The sequence below is a fragment of the Lithobates pipiens genome, unplaced genomic scaffold (genome assembly GCF_037356315.1).
Source record: "Lithobates pipiens isolate NorthernLeopardFrog02 unplaced genomic scaffold, aLitPip1_a1.2 Scaffold_18, whole genome shotgun sequence".
NCBI classification, from domain to species: Eukaryota; Metazoa; Chordata; class Amphibia; order Anura; family Ranidae; genus Lithobates; species Lithobates pipiens.
Window position 1 is genome coordinate 65566043 of NW_027507758.1, and position 22054 is coordinate 65588096.

At 41.2% G+C, this 22054-nt stretch overlaps 1 protein-coding gene across 1 annotated transcript in view; it reads left to right on the plus strand.

Moving 5' to 3' along the window:
* Positions 1 to 22054, plus strand: part of PROX1 (prospero homeobox 1) — a 108932-nt gene that overhangs the window by 63445 nt on the left and 23433 nt on the right. The window contains exon 4 of the mRNA XM_077485762.1: positions 11122 to 11316. Within this exon, the coding sequence (XP_077341888.1) occupies positions 11122 to 11316 (195 nt within the window). The remainder of the gene's footprint in view (positions 1 to 11121; positions 11317 to 22054) is intronic.

Here is a 22054-nt window from a genome sequence, read left to right on the forward strand (position 1 = left end):
TCAAGTAGAGGGTAAGATTTCCCAATGGGGGCACAAACAACAATTAATATGAGAGAGTGCTGTCCAGACTGGGGTTTAATGTGTCCTTCTTTTCCATTTTGGGAAATGTGATCAAGCGGTAAAGATGAACACATTTTTATAAACTTGCTCTTCATTAGATAGCATTACCACCAATCGTGATCAAATCCTTATAATCCAGTTCCCTGAGAGCTAATAAAATCTAGGGCAGGGGAAATCAATGTGGGTTTGTAAAAGAAAAATGTTGATAACATAGCACTTGACCAAGCAAAAAGTGTGATCCCAAATTGATTATTTCACTTAAATTACAAGGGTGGGTGAATTAAGTAATATCTAAAACCAAAAATTATTAATTTACAGAATTTATATAGCGCCAACAGTTTGCACAGCGATCACAGCTTATTAATGTTAAGATGTGGCTACCTAAATTTTTTCTTTCTTTATTTTCACCTAACGATCTGGCCTGTCCTAAGGAGACAGCGTTCACTCTCTCCACTATATTTACAGAGAAGCAGTGTTGTCACTCTAGGAAGGGGCTAAAATAACTTTCCCTATTCTCCATAACATAGAAGGGAGGGATTCTGTAATCCTGAGAGATGGCTAGGAACAATGCGACTGATAAGACTGCAACACTGACAGAGAGCGCAGGATCAACTGACAAGCTTTCTGGCGGGACCAATACATATTTTTTTGTACTTATCAAACAGATATAACAAAACACTTTCAGGCTAGATTCACATGTATGTGAACACAGACACTGCATGTGATTCACAAAGCCATGCAGTTGTATGGCCGGACTCGCATTGGATTCACACAAAAAAAGTGCTGTAACCTTTTTTTTTCCCTGCACTAGAATCGGATCACATGGGTGTTCACACCCATGCAATCTGATTCCTGTCCGAGTTCACAGTTCGCACTGCGATCTGTGAACCATTAACTTTGTATTGACACCCGCAGCGCACAAGGCAGTGTGAATTGCCTGTGGGGGAGATGCAATGCAGGAACCGCCACCGGAATCGCGCTGGTTCCTGCATCTCAATAGTGTGAACCCAGGGCTCAATGGTATGTTTTAGTGGTCGTCAACCTTTCAGACCTCATGGACCACTAAACTCACAATTTTGAATTCTGCAGACCACTAACATGAATTTTACATGCATTATACACACAATGCTTCGACTCGTTGCCCCCCCACTTCCCCCTTGCACTCTGCATCACACTGCTGCCTTACACATCACTGGATCTCACCTCACTGGATTTGCTCCAACTCTGTGCTCCCTCTCACAGTCTGTGATCAACACTGCCATTGGAAGTCCCCTCCTTCTTCACCTCCTGCTCCTTGCACTACTCCTGGCACCTCCCTCTGAGTTCACAGGACTACAGAGGAGGCATTGTGTATCAATGCGGCAGTATTGCAGTATTGCCTGTCAGCACGCATTGAGAACAACACTGAAAACAACTTTAGGGGGTTATCCATGCACCACAATGTTGATTTATGTCAGAACCCCTGGGGACCACCAAAATTTTCTCGTGGACCATCAGTGGCCGTTGGTATATTTAACAAATCAAAAAGGGAGCAAATGAGAATAAGTCAGAGTTTGCATACACATTTATATAGTCACTAAATCTAGTAAGGCGCCAAGACCACCAAACAAATTTAAAGAACCTGGTTTAAAAAAAGAATCCCATTTAACATGAACATATACAATACAGCACCAAATGTAATATGGGGATCTACTTGACATATAAAGGAATTTCCTTAAATTGGGGGTCAGCTGTTTCGTGGGAAAAATTTATGATTCGCTGTGACTCTTAAGCCACGTACACACGGGCGGACTGTCTGGCCAACTTAGTCCGTCGAAACACATTTCAGCGGACAGTCCGCTCGTGTGTGGGCTTCAGCGGACTTTTTCAGCGTGCAGTCTGGCGGACTAAGTATTTCGGAATTTCCGTAATATTGTCCGTCAGACTTTGGTTTCAGCGGACAATCTGCTCGTGAGTAGGCTAGTTCGACGGACTAAGTATGGCGCATGCTCCGAAAGGATTTACACGGCGGAAGGTTGCATTGCTGTGTATTAGACTTCCTATTTCTAGTCCCGTCGTACGTGCTGTACACGTCATCGCGCAAGCTTTCAACGGACTGTTTGTGCATCGTGTGTGGTCAAGTCCGTTCATTCGAAAGTAGGACGGACTGTCCGTCGGATTGTCTGACGGACTAAGTTGGCCATACAGTCCGCCCGTGTGTACGCGGCTTTACCGACAGGAAACCAAGGCTCTTTTTAATTGCTATTCATTTTAGCACTGCTATATGAACACACTACAGATGTCTTAGCTTATCTTTCCAGAACAATCGTTCCTTCTTTCCCTATTCTGTCTCTGCAAGACAAAAGAGAGGATGGTGCACAATTAGGAAAATTAAACAATAAAACTCCTCTTATGCGCACTTCTGCAGAAAGTACAGTGGAACACAACTGCAGGCAGAATTCCCTATTGTTGTGTCATTTAAGTACACAAAATTATTCATGTCATGCTTTTCAATGCAGTTATATTTTACATGTGCATATTTTATAACCCAGGCTGGCCAATGTGAAATTTGCCCAGATGATAATTTGCATGCAAACATTTGCTATTATTAGTGGTAGTAGTGCTGGCATAATAAAGAAAGCATAAAAAACAACCTTTAACAACACACGTGGCAAGTAAAATTTCTCCGTAATTTTCTAATTTACCAGGATATATTGCAAGTGTACTTTAAATGACAAAAAAATAGGCTAGTAGGTGTAAAGTGCATCCCTCAGTGTAGCTAGCTTTAGTTGTTCCCTGCAAACCCACCTGATGGGACTTCTAGGTAGTGTCAGAGCTTGCTCATTTCCTCCCACCACTTCCACAGTTCTCTTGGGCCATCACTTGTATGGATTGCCTTACTGGCCATGTGCTGAAAGCAAAAAAGGGCAAGAATGAAAGGAAATGCTGACATTCTGTCTTGGAGGAGTATGAAATCTTCATAGGATTGAATGGAGAATTCACAGTACATGTGTGGTCCAAATTCTGTCAAGTGGTCTCATTGGCAATATATCACTGGATCGTGGACAGGTGAGGATAATTAGCAGAAGGGGCAGGGAAAGCTACAATATACATGTACCTGAAAAAAAATGTAGCCAGCAACTCCATAATCCATTAAAAGATCTTTATTGCTACATAATAGTCAGTATAAAAAGGGCTAACGCATTTCAGCATATAGCCTTGATCACAGGCTGTATATTGCCTTGTGATCAAGGCTATATGTTAAAATGCATTAGCCCTTTTTAAAATGACTATTATGTAGCAATAAAGATCTTTTAATAGATACGGGAGTTGCCGGCTACATTTGGCTGGAGGACATTCGGGCCAGAGCACCCAGCAAAGAATTCCATCTTTTATCTATGAGATGCTTTCCCTGCACCTGTGATCATTTTTCTGACATGTACCTGAACCAAAGTTTCAGTTAGACGTTAAATCTAGCTTACATTTACCATTAGCTATCCTTTAATGCATTATGAACAACAGCAACCAATCAGGGAACATGTTCAAAAGTTTTATCTGTTCATCTCTGCTTATAAAGTAGGCTATAAGGGATTGAATTACTAAAGAAAAAAAGTAAGTCAATAAATCGCAGAGCAGCCCTGTGACCAGGGGGGCAGTGTGGAGCGTGATTCAGTGCATCACATGGCTCCCTTTTTTTTTTACCAGCTTTATGTGAAGTGTACAAAACATACATTTCATTCACTGCAATGTTGGGCAGTGCGATGCACTGCACTGCCTGACATTGCAGTGTGATTCGGCCCTGTGCACTGAGATAAAATGCAGCATGTCTGTATTTCACTGCAACATGCTGCACGCAGTGCTAGTCTACATTGTGAATGGGGCACATATGAAACAATTTTTTCCTGTGGATCCCTGCGGTGACAGACGCTTTACTATGCAGTAAAACACCTGTCACCACATATAGTGTGAATTGGCCCATAATGATATATTAATGGTTACAGAGCTGCATTCATTTCTGTCTTTCATATCTGCCTGAAGTTCAGTTTTAACCTCTTCCCGACTGCGCTATAGCTGAATGACAACTACAGCATGGTCGCACATTTCTGGGAGGGTGTCTATTGACGTCCTTCCGTGATCTCGCTTCTATTGCACCCCCTGCGACGTGCGTTGGCATGCATCTGTGATCACAGATCAGGGTAAAGAGGAAATCACAGCGGCTCTGTACCATGTGATCAGCTGTGTCCGATCACAGCTGATGACAATATAAACAGGATTTCCTGGTTAGCAGGAGAGCCTGGAGAGCCGGTAAGCAGCTATTCATACAGGAGACATCTACATTGATAATCAGGGCACAGATCATGTGTCCTGATTATCAGGGCAGCCCCAACAGTGAACATCAGTGCTGCCAATCAGTGTCCATCAGTGCTGCCAATCAGTGCCCAACAGTGCTGCCTGTCAGTGCCCATCGGTGATACTTATCAGTGCTGCCTATGAGGGCCCATTAGTGCTGCCTATTAGTGCAGCCTCGTCAGTGCCACATCTTCAGTGCCCATCAGTGCAGCCTGTCAAAGCCCAGCAGTGCAGCCTCATTAGTGCACATTAGTGAAGGGGAAAAAATTACTTATTTACAAAAATTTTCTAACAGTAACTAAGAAAAAAGTTTTATATTGTTTTTTTCCATTTCTTTTGGTCTTTTTTTATATGCTTAGCAAAAAATAAAAAATAAAACAGTGGTGATTACCACCAAAAGAAGTAAGGGGGGCCCAGTAGACAAGAAGTTAAGCCCTTATAACTTTTCCATCAGGAAGTGTGGGCTTGCCTTTCTGCTGATGCTTCTGACTCCGTGTTGCTTGCTTTTGTTGTTTCTGTACACTAGTATCTCTCGCTTCAATAAAGATTTAAAGTAAAAAAGCTTAAAATCTCTTTTCACACTCTGTTGCTAAACGATGGCATGCGCAATCACTTTTTCTCGCCTTCATTAGGTCATTCATGGGCATTCTAGAAAAGAAAAAAAAATACCCTTTCTATTTTTTTTTTTTTCGGTTCTCTACAGTACTCCAGTCCATGTGAGACAATGTCTTGTAACAATACAGGAGCCTAATCTCCATGTCAAAGCAATTTTCATTCCCCAGTGCACAGGCTGCTATCATTTTGTAATGTTTTGTTTCTTCTCTTGAAAGAATTAAAAAAGGAACAGTAAGCCGTCACGGGGGCCCTGTTGTCCTTATCTCAGTGTCTGGAAATTTTGGACAGTGTATTCTACTGCTCAGATAAAATGGGGGGAAAAAAAAGAAGTCCAAGTTCAGCATATCGTAATGGCTTTAAGTTCTATTGAGATCGGCAAAAACCAGAAGATCAGATAAGCGGGGTCCTTTAGTTGTCTTTTTAATCAGGATCCCCGCAAGGCTGAACAGAGACAGAACAGACACGCAGAGAGAAAATATAATTCTTGGATAGGTTAAGTACATGTTTGAACTCTTGCAAGCAGAAGAGATTTGATGATGACTTAATCATTTTTCGGTCAATTATCTGCAAGGACCCTTGCAACTGCATGGCAATTATGATGCAAGATGGCCTTTTGGGACAAACACCAGTCTCCCTGCCCCTGTTTCCTCAGATTCCCTGCCACGAATCCTCATTCACTTCATTATCTCTGTTAACATAGGACGAACTTTCTGTGCAGTAATTACAGCCCCAGTGCACACTTTAGCTGTCATCTTGATGGAGGCCTGGATGTCCTCACTGCAGCCTCGGATAAGTGGTCTTTGTTGATTTTTGATTAATGTACATGTCTTCCTGGAGCTTAGGAAAAGTGAATGCTTGTGATGACAAAAGACAGGAGGGGGGGAGCCTTACATATCAGCTTGCTTGATTTAAAGCCTCAGCTTTATTGGCTTTGGCTTGGCAAGCTAGAGTCTCATCTGTTCTTTCAAGGGAAATTCTAGATAAATGTATGCCACTCCTGTGCAAAAGAATATTTTGAAGCTTCTGCTAATACTTGGCAATGTGTCTAAAGGGTGCTTTTGACCACAGCTGTATACCTAAAGCTTTAATTTTCAGAATAAAAAGGTATCACTGGTAAGGCACCTGTTGATGTCAATGGTGGCAGCCATTTTGTTGGTTTAAAAAGACTCTTAAAAGACCTTATTTTTGTATTGGCCATGCAGTGCTATATTACTCTTTCAGAGCCCTGTAAAAATACCTGATACTTCTGGGTATGGGGTAGCATGTTACTTCCTCCCAGGATGCAGTGCTCAAGTTTGAGTGGCCAATCACCAGGCCTGAATACTGTCACCTGGGAAGAAAAATTACGTCATGAAAGCTCCAACCAAATTCAGTACAGAACATTCACAGGTTTGGCATTCCTGGCCCCAATGGGAAAGTGGGTGTGATTGGAAAAATTGGCAAAATGCAGAGTCTCTTTAAGAAAAAAAAGCCATCATTGACAACTCAGGTCAACAGACTTTTTTTTTTGTTTTTTTTTTCAGATGGCTAAGTGTGCTACAGGGAGAATATGTTATGTATTGAAGAAGGTAGGCACAAGTACAAAGTCTTCAAGTTTATCCGGTACTGTGGTAAATTTAGGTAGTAAAAAGTTAAGTTATATTTATCATCACATTTCCCCACCCCACCTTCCCATCCCTTCCTAACCCAACAGGAACAGCCCCCCTCCCCCATGATTTTGCAAACAGATGCTTTTCCAACAGGTGCTACAAAGTACCTAACCCCACAAGCTCAGTGGAAAGGACTGGAACCTCCTTAGTAGGAGTTAGCCATGGCCAGTAGAGGAGAGTACCAGCTCAGCTAAACACAGTGGAATTGTATAGTTATGGGATAGTAAGAGCGAGGATGGGTATTTGGGAGGAATAAAATAGATGCAAAAAAAGTACACCTATCCTTGAAATGCAGTCAACGGCTTTTCACAATACCATGTTTTTTTTATTTGGAGGCTCTTCTTTAAAAAACAGCTAGTACCCATTTGTTATTGGTTTGGATGCTGGCCTGTGTTGCCTCACCTGAGCTTTTGCCTCAAGGTAGAGTTACAGGTTTTAAAGCCCTACCTGGATTAGAAAATATAAATTATGGAGATTTTGAAGTCATACTCCCTTGTAATTGTATGCAAATGAACTTCTCCAGAAAGAGAAAGAACTTCAGGGGAACACAAGTTTTACATGGCAGCCATAAAAGTCACTTTCCCTATCATTTATGAAAGCTCTGTAGAAGATCACAGACCTGTAACTAGCATAAAGAAAAGCAATGAAAGAACCATCATCCTTTTTGCTCATGGAGGAGATCTAACAGAACACCTCTCCCCAACACAAGCCTGCAAATGTTTAGATGAAAGTGCATTTGTTTTCTTTTTCAGGCTTTTTTTCCCCCTTTATTTTTAGTTGGTAATCCTGCCAGTAGTACAGGTTGACTCTCACTGTACTGTATTTATAGAGGATCGGTGTTGTCATTCCAGGAAAGAAAGTATGTTAGGAATACCAAATTCTTTCCCCTCTTCTCAGTGCCATAGCAGGTGTTCTGTATTACATAAGGGAGACCTGTGCTGGTTTGGCAATACAGCTCTAGATATAACATTCCAGGACAGCGCTGGACTTCTGGCAGAATCAACCTGTATTTTTTGTACTTATTGAATTGTTATAACAAAATGCATTCGGTGGTATATTTTACCAGACCAAAAGGGAAAAATAAGAAACGTTCTTTGATATAGATCAGGGGTCTCCAAAAAAGGGGCCAGTTTACTGTCCTTCAGATTTCAGGGGGGCCAGGCTCTGCCCACTGGGAGTAAATAATGCCCGATCTTTGGTATTAGAGGGAGAAATAGTTGGTGTCAGTGGGAGGAAAAGTTCCCCCATTTTTGTTGTCAATGTATTTATGTCCCATTTTTGGTGTTAGTGTAAAGAATCATGCCCCATTGTTAGTGTCAGTGGCAGAAATATTGCCTCAAGGATGGATAAAAGCAAGCAAAGGGCTACATGCAGTCCCAGGCCTGCAGTTTGGAGACCACTGATATAGATGAATAGGAGCTGCACACCAGTAATCCCTGCCTTCTAAATTTTCTTTACAGAACCATCCATAATATACTGCTTTATGATGTCCGTGCCCAAGGATAACCTTGCCCCAATGCATTTCAACAAAACTACTTGATCACAAGGTATCTTGTAATCAAGCCTTTTTTATGAAACGTGTGGAGGCAAGGTGATCCTTGGGCTGTGACATCATAAAGTGGCTATAATATGGATGGTTCACTAAAGAATATTTAGAAGGAAGAGATCTCTGGTGTGCAGCTCCTATTCATCTATATCTTTCAACAGCAAGCAGAGACAGGCCAGCACCCTAGACGCCCATGGAGATTGCATGGTCTGGAGTGGTGCTGGATGTGTGGAGGTTTGAACTAGAAGAGAAGTTCGTTGTTAGGATTTGCATACACTTTAAGGAGGGATTGCATATCTGGGTAAATTCATTTAATCTATTTTAAATAAAGGACTTTGTGTACTAAATTCTTATCTTTATAATCATTTTTAACCATGTGTATCAGAGTGCAGTAAATGACCCCTGTAACGACTCCCAGAAAATGGCCTTGCCGTTCTTGATGTAATGAAACTGAATAACTGAGCGAAGTTTATGGGAACAGCCTAATGAGAAAGCATGGCAACAAATGACATCTTAGCGCAGCTTCCACTAAAGTTCAATTGAGATTATTATCTGTGCCAGCAGTGCCATCCCAGCACACAGATGTAGCAGAGGCTCGCGTTACCAAATGTTTTCATTGTGCATTAGAGATTACCTTCTATATAAAGTGTATCTCGGGAGACCCGGGGAGGATAAACATGACTGCCTTTTTAGAGCACAAGACTGCACGGCCAACCTTGCCTCTCCTTCGAAGCTGTCCTAAGCCGCAGCTGTACCTTTGTATTATCTCCAGTAACAGAGCACGTCTGCATGTCACTCTTATTATAGTTTACTTGACTTCACAGGGATCTAGGCTTTATTAATAGCTTGGACAATGCCACATGTGCTTGTCTTTGTCATGGAGATTCACGTATAAATATTATGGCTGAGCATTGTTTTCCATCGTCCTTATATTAGCTTAAGCTCAAGCTGATGGACGACCTAAGTTGCCTGACTCCGCTTGACTTAAAGCTGAACTTCAGGCAGATAATTAAAAAAAAACACCAATGAATACAGTGATGTATTTGTGAAAAAAATCAACTGTATTTTAATTGCAGCTAGTGTATATACCTGAATGTCACTACATTTCAGCCTCTTGCAATCCCCTGTACAGCAACACTAAGACTGGGAGAGGGAGGAGATGGACTTTGGGGCCTATCAGGTGGAAGCTTAGACCTTCAGAGAATTCTGAGCATCTCTGGTGTATTTAAGAAGCTACGTACAGTCTAATGCCCATTTCACAGGGGCGCCTCCGCTTAACGGAATCTGCTTGCTCAGTGAGCGATTGCTCCGCTGATCCCCGCTGAGTAGGCGGATGACAGGTTCATGTCTGCTCAGCTTTGCAGAGCGGACACAGACACAGTCCGGCTCTCCTTTATGGGGAAATCAGATAGAAACAGTCCGTTTCCATCCGATCCGCCGAACGGATGGAAAATAGGACCACCTCCGTCTGCTTTTGGAGACATGGCGGTGGATGTCAGCAGACACGTGTCCTCCGACATCCGCCGCTCAATGGAAGAGACTGGAGGATCCAATCAGATCTGCCTGAAAAACTGGTGGACCTGATTGGACAGCTCATGTGAAAGGACCCTAAGGACAAACATGGCATGCACCACAAGATGGACAGATAGGTCAGGAAGCTAAAACATACACATAACTCCGTCTGAGGTCTAGTATGTCAATAAAGTATACCGAAAGGCAAAAATTTCTGTTACATTTGAATAGAGTGGTGATTGGTTAAAACTACTGTCAATTGTTATTGTTGTCTGTGTCCCCGATAGGGAGATTCACTATCTTTAACTGTCTAGTTCAAAAATCTCACAGAAAATGAAAGGTAGGGTAAATTAAAAATTTTAAGTTGCCACCAAAATAGGAATCTAGGGGAAATCTTCCAATGGGGACACATTTCCCATGACAAATGTCTTAGAGGGAATGTCCCCTACATTGGAAATATATATTCTCACTTACTGTTGAGTCTACAGGATGGGAAGTGATGGGAAATCTCTCTGATGGGAAATTGACATTGGATTTAAGCCATCCCTACTCTATCCAAAAAACTTTTGACTTTAGAAATACCTATTTGACTTTAGAAATACCTATTTTATTGGCAGCAGAAGGAAGGGTGCACCTAAGAGTTTTAATTATGATTTTAGTAGTCCTTTAAAGTTGAACTCCACCCAAAATGTATTATGTTATTTTTGGAGTACGAAAAGGTTAGAAACTCAGCAGGGAGACTTCCCTTCAATATCGGTTCTGGTGACTGGTGCCTAGACAGGAAGGGAAATGAACGCAGTATGAAAAACATTTTTAAGCTATTTATGCAGCCTGTGAGCCTTCATGGCGATTTCTCTTCATGTCTTGTTCCTACTGGTGACGCCTAGGACAGGAAGCAAGTTAAAATCTCTCCAATGGAAACACAGAGAGCTATAAAAACTTGACAGATGTTCTAATCCCTTCCTGCTCCATCTAAAACTATAAAAAATTGGGACAACTTCTAAGGATTAGAGCACCTTTAAAATTTTAAAATGAAAACCATTAGAACATTAATAAAGGTTTCTAGTAAGGACCTGCTTTGAGCTCAATACCAGAAATCATGTATACAAAAAAAAAACTGAAAATGTAGATTATTCCTCAGTCATAAGCCAGACGCAAAGGCAAGGCATCTAGGGTTGTTTTTGGGACAATTCCATACACACAGCACAATGACCTCTGCTTGTGTTCACCAAGTAAACTGGGAAATCAGAAATAGCTGGACTTTGGATGATTCCTGTAAAGCTCTAAACAGATAGTAAAGTAAAGGGAGAAGGTCGTATTTTCAAAACTGATGGTTTTCCTAGAATATATCAGTGCACTTATTTGTTAATATCTATTGTACATTACATGATCCCTTTACTTGTGTTCCAGTTCAACAGGTGCATTACCTCCCAGCTCATCAAGTGGTTCAGCAACTTCCGAGAGTTCTACTACATCCAGATGGAGAAGTATGCCAGGCAATCCATCAATGATGGGGTGACCAGCACTGATGAACTGTCCATCACTCGGGACTGTGAACTCTACCGAGCCCTCAACATGCACTACAACAAAGCCAATGACTTTGAGGTGCGTGCCATTCTTGTACATCACCTACATTACCACATTTCATGTTATATACACTGAAGTATTTATGCTTTCTAAATAGAATTGGTCAGACCCTATATTCTGTATATGCAGACAAAGAAATGATCACATGAATCCTTTCTAGTGATGATCTATCTATGTATGAGCCACTCCTAGCTTCTTGAGCAAACTGGTATAGAATAGAAGATATCCCAGTGATATGATGAAAGATTCTGTCATGAAAAGACAATAATGGCCATTACTATTTTCTCAGGCTTGATATGGGTGTCAGAACCCACCAGGATAACCCAAATCTAACACTTTGGTTGGACAACTGTAGAGTTGACCACAGCGGAGAGGTAGAAGTCCTCTTGCATTACATCATTTAAAGGCATGCAGTGGGGTTGATTTACTAAAGACAAACAAGAAGTTCATTTTGCAAGGAAAGTTTTACTTTGCAAGGGAATTTTCCTCGGAGCTTAGTGACTGTTGTGAGATTTCACTTTACAGAGAATACTCAATTATGTGCAAGGAAAATAAAAAAAATAAAAATGCATTTTTGCCTTCACGTGATTGCATCCTGGAAGTCAGCAAAGCTTCACCACATTCACTAAGCTCTGGGGCAAATTCCCTTGCAAAGAGCAACTTCCCTTGCAAAGTGAACAGTCTATTTCCCCTTAGTAAATCAATGCCAATAAGTCTACTGTCCAATTTCCCATGTACTTCAGTTTTGTGATGCCTAAAGTATCTATATTAATCCAAAACTTTCTTGTGGTTAGAGTAGGTCAGACGTAGAGAAGATCTTCTCTATTTCAGCTCTCTTTCTGTTCTGGAGACACAAGCAAAAGTGAGAGGAAATCTCTCCAAAGTAGAAGAAATTTCCACCTGAACAGTTGTTTTTCCTATTTTTGGCCATCTATTGAAGAGATTTCACTTTCTGTCCTATAGACATCACAGGAAGTGAGGGAAAATCTCTCCAAAGTGAGGTAAATACTTCCCTAATCAATTGTCTCCATTGGAAGATTTCCACTCTATTCTTGTTCTGAAAATTTTGGATTTACCCTCACTCTCTGTCTAAGTGACCATGGTTGCCAAAAGAAATGGAGAAGGTGAATTTCCCAAGCAGTAACACAGATGGTAGTTAAAAAAAAGACACAGGTTCTAACCCCTAATCTCTCTTTCCAAAATAAAAAAATAAACAAAAAAAGGTTTTTGGCTTTAGACACAGGCGAAGTGCTAAGATTGCTGTCACTCCATGCACTTAAATAGTCACAGGGCCGCACCACAACCTTTTGTGCTGTGTGATAACTGGGCTCATGTATGGGTAACACTGGATCAATTAATTTTTTACACTTATTACATTTAGAAATAATATGTTCAAATATCCTGATTATTTATTAAGTGTCTGTCAACCTTGAGAGGTGGTGGCGTCCCACGCAATTATGGCCTAATGGGGCTTAAATTAAAAATGGTCCCTGACCTGAAATGTTTCAGTGTGCAGCCCTTAGCTACTTACAGGGGTCAGTTTGCCTGGACTGTTCAATCTTGGTCTGTTAAAAGCTTCTATAGCAATACATGGATTTCCGATAGGAAACAGTTATTTGCTATGGGAATGAGGTCACATAATTTTGCTGTGTGTAGACCATGCCTAGAAGGTTAGCAATAACCACTGATCAATTTGTAGCTACTAAAATAGCCAGAAGCTATGTCTGTCATAGACAGTGTAGTTGCACTTCCATATCTGGCCAGGAACCCTAACTGATAAGGAACTTTGTTCTAGGTCAAATGTTTCAAACAGTGCCAAGGAAAATAGGACCCATCTCACAATGACCAGTATACTGAAAAATGCAAGCTCCCCCTGCTTTGGTATCCAGTGTTTTCCCTTGCCGTTACCTTTTGGCCTGGGCTGAAATCCCGATACCCCAAAGGAAACAGCAGGCGTTGTTGAGCCTTCTTTATCAATGTTACTTGCCTAGCTTCTCTGGACAAAATGGTTTCTGTATCACAGCTCTGGAACAAGCCTATAAGTTCGAATGAATGGTAAATCTCCTGATCTGCATAGTTCAGAAAGTAATAAAGTCATTGGATTAGCATGCCAGCCAAGCAACTGGCATTTTCTGGAGGACCATGGCCTCAATATTACCGTAGTGCTGGCTTTGGTTTAGCAAGCTTTTTCGAATGTCATCAGTACACCAAACATGAAGGTGCTTTAAAGCTGAACTAAAGTCCCAGATATAACCATTTGCTGACCTGGCCTTTTCTATAACTTTTTGTGTTCAAGATTAAATTAGTATTTATTGCTAGTAAATTGCTTAGAACCCCCAAACATTATATACTTTTTTTTAGCAGAGAACCTAGAGCAGTGATGCCGAACCTTGGCACCCCAGATGTTTTGGAACTACATTTCCCTCTGCAGTGTAGATGAGCATCATGGGAAATATAGTTCCAAAACATCTGGTGTGCCAAGGTTCGCCATCACTGTCCTAGAGAACAAAATGGCGATTGTTGCAATATTTTATGTCACACTGTATTTGTGCAGCGGTATTTCAAATACATTTTTTGGGAAATAATACACTTTTTTGAATGAAAAGAAAACAAAACACTAAAGTTAGCCCAATTTATTTATATAATGTGAAAGATGATGACAGAGGAGGTCTAGCGCTGGAATCATGCAGATATGCAGCGCTTCTACCTTCCCAATCATCATCCATGGCTGGATTACCGCTAGTCAGGCGTGGGTTGCTGAAAAAGAGTGACGAGAGGGCATTCCAAACTTGCGCATTGCCCAAGTAATATTTATTAAAATCAAAAAGAAGGAAGCACACTCACAAACAAGTGGATGGTAAAAGCATATCAGATTCCACAATGGACAAAAAGCAACCAGGTCACCAGGACTGTGTCCGACATGCCAGAGGACCTTCCAAATAACTGACGCATTTCGAGGGGAGATCCCTTCTTCCTCAGAGCGATTGCTGAAAGCAGCCAATACACTGTAGATACGAAGGTAGTTGTCACCATGGTAGAGCGCAGTGTATCCATATTCAGCCACAAACATCTTTAATCAGGATCCATGAGTAAGGCTTTTGAGGCTTAAAGGCATTGGCATTCTGTGCTATATACACCACTGTTTAATAAGACTAATTTTATGCTATGATCTACCATGGTGTTGGTGTTCTGTCAAAATAGCCAACTGGTCAAAATTTCCAATTACGTCACTTCCGATGACTCTCCAGCAGCAAATTTCGACAAGTTGGTTTTACTACCCATGCGCACGTGTACACCGGATCGGTTCTTCCAATCACCGCAGTGCGCATGCGCAAAGTACGTCACTAACCTTTTTTGAAAAGCGATTTCTCCACAAGCTGCCAGTGCATACAGAGTTATTCTGTCAGGTGCACACAAGCACATGGGCAGTAGAGCCAACTCATTGAAATCTGCTGCTGGAGAGTCACCAGAAGTGACGTTAATGGAGATTTCGATGAGTCAGCCGGCTACCTTCATATCTGCTGCACCTGTGTGTGTCCCAGGGTAGCTGAACTCCTGCGCATGCTCAGGAGTGACACCACCCCGCACCAGCCAATGAAGATGACTGCAACCTAGCATCTGGAAGAAACCGGGGAGATGATCCCGGGATCAGCAAAGGAGCGTTGGACCGTTAAAAGGGAGGTAAGTATTGGGACTTTAGTTGTGCTTTGAATTTGAAAGCTAGTCCACCTTGACAATGTAACTACCTCTGAAAAGTTGACACATTTTGGAAGATGATCATCGATTTGCAAAGTTTAATCATTTTAAGGCGTACGTAGTTCCAACAGATGGTAAAAATCCACTCTCCAGAGATCGCCACAATAGTAGATATAAATGTCTGACTTTAATATCCTCTTAGCAGACCTGAGCAACCCGTCTCTTATATTACATATGTGGCGGCACATAACATTGGGTTCATGCTCTTGTTCAGCTGAGGGTGACTGATCTGTGCCTGCTGATTACGGCATTAACCTTCCTCCTTATTCCTACTGCAAGGAATAAAAATCGGCAGCTAATGATGAAATTGGAGACGGAGAGTTTTTTTAGCAAACAGAGCATTTGCCATATTTAGCCTCGTCCCTTTCCTTGCAGACACAATTTGCTGATCTTTCAACGTGATTAAAGCTGGAGAGGAGACTGTTTCTGTAAAATCACCGGCGTGCTCTTCAGATGCTTCTTTTACCCCAGCGTGCTTTTTCAAACGCACTTGACTTTCACTTCCACTGACGATATAGGTTAAGGACCAGAGATGATTAAGCAGTGAACTTGTCCCGTCATAAACCGTGTCAGTGACTTGCCATTCCCTGTAGTGTGCCCTGCGTCAGGCAGTTAAAAGCAAAGTCACATTAGATGTAGGGGAAGATTTTGGCCTTGTCATTTAAGCGGTAGCCTTATGGCCAATACCCAGCGGTGCTTACTGTGCTAGAATACAATGGCTCCCATTATTCTCTGCTGATGACCAAAATTTTATACATTTACATTTTTACATGGGGGGGAGGGGGATAAGAAATGCAAAGTAATTCAATGCGGAATTCTGTTTTACAGCAAATACATAGGGACCTTGTTTGTCTTGTAGATTTTATGGATTTAAAAAAAATAAGCAGTTATTTAATTAGTGTGAAAACGGCACCAGTTTGCTCTGGACAACCAATTGAATCTTAGCCTTTGAGAAGGGACTAAATATAGCTGATTTATGTCTGCACACCAGCAGAATTAAAGCCTAAGTTTAAGCAAAATGAAAAAAAAAATCAGCATAAGGGATGTACCGTTACAACGAGAAGCACTCTATGAATGGAGGAGGCAGATTTTTCATTCATGCTGTCTTCCATTCATAGAGTGATTTTCCATTCATAAAGCTACAGTATAGCTTCTATGAATGAAGGAGGGGGGTTGGAAAGGGCGGGCATAGTCTGTACTCTTAGAGTGCCTATGAGAGGTTCAGCCTTACATTACCCCTGCAGAACTGGAATATTACAGCTGCTGCCATATAGTGGGGGGGAAGGAGGGCTTCCGATTTCAACTAGGACAGCTGGCACCAGCACAAAGGACACTTCTAATTAAGTACTGTCCCTTGTGCTGATTTTTTTTAAACCTTTTTTTTTTTTACTTTTACTTAGGCTGTAAGAAGTAAGGCTAGCTAAATACCAGTAGAATTTTGTTGAAAAAAAATATTTTCAGAGCATGGTTCAATTTTCTAATGGTTAGTGGGGTCAAATCAATGATCAGTTTCAACCATAGTCAAGGCAAGAATCATAGGAACATTTATAACCACAAATGTGGTTTTGGTAAAATTGTAAGTATTGTAGTGCACATGTGCTGGGCACAAAAGGAGCACGATTAATATGTCTGGGATTCCATTCAAGCAGCAGGCCTGGACAAAATCTTAAGGGTTTTTAAACTAAATTAGTTGACTCAATGGTGACAAGATCAGATGCTCTGAAGAACTTTGTTCAGTATTTCTGTTTGAATATTTGAGCATTATTCTACTGGTGTACGGCAACCTTTAATGTTGGCCTAGGCCTATAGTACCACTGTACAGAGCTGTGCTCATATGTTGCTATGTGAGCATTGCTCTGCACAGCAATAAGGTCCACCCACCAGCAGCAATGGACAACAAGAGGAAGGACCCCACTTGTTATGTGACTGGCTGGAAGACACCTGAATTTAAGGTATGTATCATGTATGATGTATAAGGCAGGGGCCTTCAGGGAAAGAGTTGGAAGAGAACAGGGCTAGGGAATGGCAAAGGCTACAGTTAGGCTTTAAAGATAATTTATAGTGAATATGAAGCTAGTACACATTGCAAATGAGTAGTGTGAAGTTACCCTTTACATTATGTTTGCAATGACCTTCACATTTTACATGCTTTTTCACATAGGTTTATAGGTTACATCCACTCAGGTCTCAGATTACACTTAGCTCTCTGCTGTGCAGTGTGCAACATCTGATCCCTGCCCCTTGACCTCTGGAGCTCAAAAATGATGTGTAAAATGTTTGCTTTGGGGTTCTGTAGAGGAGAAGGGGCTGCAGATAAATAGGCACAGTTTATGTAGGAGGATTTGTTTAATCTCCGTGTAGCACCTGAGGCTGGACACTTCACTGGGTATATGTAAAAGTTTACAACCACTTTAACACACACCTAGGGGAATCTGTCTTCCACTTACAGAATTGCCATACAAGTATTAGGTGTAGGAGCCAGAAAGGTCAAAGCTTGGGCACAGCCACGCCTCTGAAATTCTGAAAATCCTACCTAAGGCCACCAGAATTTTTAGGTTCTAATTTATGCTCACTCAGTTCTGCCCATCTATCATATTATAAATAAAAAACTACAGAAATCTTTAATTAACTCCAACTGTAGAGATTATGAAAGTCCAAAGTCATCTCAGCCCTGCTTGCCATATCCTTCCCTAATCGATAATTATATTTCCCTCTTGCCCCTTCCTCATTGTCCCAACCCCGACATTCACTGATTACAGTGACAGACCAAGCGGTTGGTTTGTCCTCTTTGTTTTTACGTCAGTCATTACGGCTGTGTCTCCCTCTTGTCATCCTTCTTTATTTCACATCATTGGCTCCATCCGAAGCCCTGTGAGATCCACTTTAAACCTCCTTACTCAACGTCTATTAGTTCTACCATATCGTGACCTTTTTTCAACATCCTTAAAGAAAAAGATACAGTGTAACATTGCTTTACTTTTCTTATTGTCCTTTGTTGAGCCGAACAAAGCCTTTTCCACAGTGGCTATAGCCCATAATTATACAGCTTTCAATAGCAGTGTCTTGGCACATATCAAAGTTCAGAGGAGCCTTTGGAATAAAAAAGATGTTTTGTGGCAGCCTAGGGAGGGTCTCATCTTTCCTTCAGAAAATAGTTCAAGGCTCTTCTGTCAAGCTTCCCTACTTAGAGCTTTCTCTCCTCCTGCTTCATAAAGTTTAAAGGGGATTCAGTGGAGTCCTGTGATCTCTTTCCTTTGAAAGATTGTGCACAGAGCAGGCCTTTGACTTCAAGAGTTCACAGATTCCATGTCTTTAGGTATCATATGTCTGACCTTATCAGTTACTCCATTTAATGTAGGAGAAAAAGTCCCAGCGCTTTGTGTCGCTCTGTTTTGCATCTGTGAAATGATTTGGTGAAAGGAGCGTCCTTTTTAATACGCCATTTCTGGCTGTAACCTACCCTGTGGATCTTTTGGAGAGAGGGACAGAGAAAAAGTGCGGTCTTGTGTCTTGTCTACGGATGATTTCACAGGCAGAATACAATTATGCAATAACAGAACCCCATACAAAACAAACTTATTTTTTTTCCTTCCCCGTCTTCCCACCTCTATTTGATACTTTGGCTGCTTCTGTGATTGCTTCTCCCCTCCTGTGCAGACAACAGCCAACGCATCCTGCTTGGGCAGCAGTAGGCTTTCCCTTGCTGTGACCTACCCTTAAGGCCCTGGTAATTAATTGTCCTTTGGAGATGGGGAAAGTTCAAAGGCAGTGTGCACGGGTGATGCTCATTGTCTGACACTCACATCCCCTTCATTGCACATAAAGGTTATCAATAGGCCTAGCATGGGCTTATTTCTCACAGCTGCTAATGATTAATATGGCTTTCAGGGCAGAAATCAATTTGATTCTCCAGTTCTGTATAGGGAAGGGGGGAGAGTCACTTTTAACACGGCTGACAATTGTTGATGCTCAGTGTTTTGAGTGATCATGCTTCTTTAACTACAGAGGCCATGGAGTACATTTTTTTCCAAAAGTCTTGTGAAGAACAAGTTCTAATTTAGACATTCAGATCTTAAAAATTGTTATTTGCATGGATTATAGTATATAGTACTTCCGCTAAATTCTTAAGGGGTCATAAAAAGAGGGGGTAGTAGAAAATCTAGATCTTATATATAAAAAAGGAAAGGTAACGGATCTTGTAGCAACTAATCCGATTCTTGTTTTTGCTTTCAAATTTGAAAAACAAAATGGCAGTTGGAAATAGATTGGTGGTTTTGGATGAAACTTCTCTTTTATACATGATTGTCTTGTGCGGGATGTTGAGATTATTTCTGCTAATTGTGTGTTAAAGTAAATCTTTACTGAGGATCACTTGAAGGTTTCCTCCTGAAGATGCTAGCTGTCAAGTTATTGAACCCAACTGGGTTCAGTAAGGTTGAAGCCACTGACCTGGAACAAGTATGTATAAGTGTAAACTCAGAGTATAGTCAAATGCCTTTCTAAAATTTTTGGTCCAGGTGAACAACAAAACATTTTGAAGCAAGAGGGTAAACATGCAAGCCAGAAAACTTGGATTAGCAGTGGCAGTGGCAAACTCTTTAATGGCTTAGACATATAAATGTCCTTAAATGTACCCAATTGTGCCTGTGTCTGCCAGATAGAATTCACAAGTGTCAATAAGTATGGCTGTCATTGTTGAATGCAGATGTGAGTTTAGTGACTAACTTTTTTATGACCACCTCAAGGTTGGTATAGTGGCTAGTGGTTTCCAGCAGGGGGTTCCTTGGTTTGAATCTTGGCCAGGACATGCATGAAGTTTGCATGTTCTCCCTGTCTTTATGTGGGGTTTCTCCCACACTCTAAAGACATGCTGGTAGTTTTTTTTACTTAAATGGCCCTAGTATGTTTCTGTAAATTAGCTATACATTTGTGTTATCACATTCGTCACACCATTCCCAAGCCTGAGCAGTTGAGGATAGATCTGGCAGCCTACCTTGTAAAAAAAAATGGCAAGAAAATTCTATAGAAAAAGGCTTTCAATTGTCTCAATCATGGTCACAAATTCAGAATCCGGCAACTCCAATAATCCTTAATCCATTTTATTGACACATGAAAAAGATTAAAAGATACAAACAGGCTCATGTGTTCCGGTTGATAAGCCTTGTCTTAATTATGGTGCCAGAGAGCTGGCCCATAGAATAACCAGGGGTAGGATATGACTGAACCAATTTATACATACACATACAACTAGCCAACAACCAAGCTGTGTCTAGTGGTCACCAAAGAGTCAGTAAATAGGTACAAGTTTCATTCATGGTAAAGAATGGCTGTTAACGGATAAAGCAAGGCTTAAGCTGGCCATACATTAATCTTATTTTTTTTTGGTCAACCAGTGGGTTGAAAAAAAAAAAGTAATGACTAGATTTCCCCATCCACACATTCAATGGATGGGTGAATCACTCCCACTGAGCTATTGAACAGGTCAGTGCTGCCAGGTATAGCCAGGCGCACTGATCATTTCATAAAAAATCCAAAAGGCTGATTGTACAAAAGTTGATCTGTAGATCGACTTCTGTAAAACCAACCTGGCCATACATGGATCGAAGCATGGACCAGTCAAATTTCGATCCATATATATTCACCCTTACTATGATAAAGTGGAATTTCCCGAGGTATCTATAACGTTCTTTAGACCTGAACAAAATGTACCCAGAAAACATTAAAGGAGATGCTTATTCAAGGACAATGTAAAATGTGTATGATGGTAGACTCTTAAGCTATACCAGTCCTATATATTGTATCTAAAACTCCAATTCTCTGGTGAGCACTCATGCAGAGACTTGTAGTTGATAAGTATCATGACTTTCTCTTTTCTTGCCTTACAAGATAATTTTGCTAATTAGGAGGTATATACTGTGTGTAATTTGATTTCAATTGGAGGGAATCCTATCACTGTCAGATAGCCTGGCTCTGTAGTGCGTTATTATGATTTTGCAGGTATATGGTTATATTGTTCCTATCAGAGATGTCAGAATTTCTGCCTGCTAATTAAGAAGGTGGGCCAATGTTGTACATATGTGCAATCTATTTTTAAAGTGATGAGGAATATTTTATGCCTTACAGCAACACTAAGTCTGATGTAACTTTTTCCTGAACTTGAGTAACTTGCATTACAGAGATGTATAGTTAAAATGTATCTAAACCCAAGAACATAGTATATTGCATTTTACCAATCCAGATTCACCTGGTGATCCTGCTAGTAATGCATTCCCTATCCTAGGCTTGCTCACTGTACTGTATATACGTAAAAACACTAAGAACACCTCCTCCTATGTTATGGAGAAAAGGAGAGGTGGTCTGTAGTCCCCAAAGATGTCATAGCCCTTGTACACACAAATCCGTCTGAGTAATTCTGACGGATTAATTCCGGAAGAGGCCCGGAAGTGATGGTGTATACACACGGTCGGACTAAGTTGTCGGAAAATCCGATTGTACATAACGTGATGACGTTATTTCGTTACAACGGGACTACGTCCAGGCTAGTAGCCAATAGCTTTGGTCTAGGAATTTGATCTGAGCATGCGTGGTACTCTGTCCGTCGGAGTAGGCTACACATGATCGGAGTATGTCCGATAGGAGCATTTTGTCAGAAAATTTTACCGGCAAGTTGGAAAACTTGGTCCGTCGGATATTCCGACGGAAACAGTTCGATATAGACCACACACCGTCGGAATATCTGACAAAACGGTCCGATAGGACACATTCCGTTGGAATCTCCGACCGTGTGTACAAGGGCTTAGAATGATGTAGCTGACAAAAGCACATCATAGGCAGACTTGGGAGATATAAGCTGATGAGACTTCTAGCAAGATCATCATATATATTTTTTTAACCTGCTCCAGTGAAAGTGGGAATGGATATGATGTCTCTCAAATGGAACATAGCAATAAAAACCTGCTAGAGGTTCTAACCCATCCATGCTCTCTCCGAAAGGTTTTAC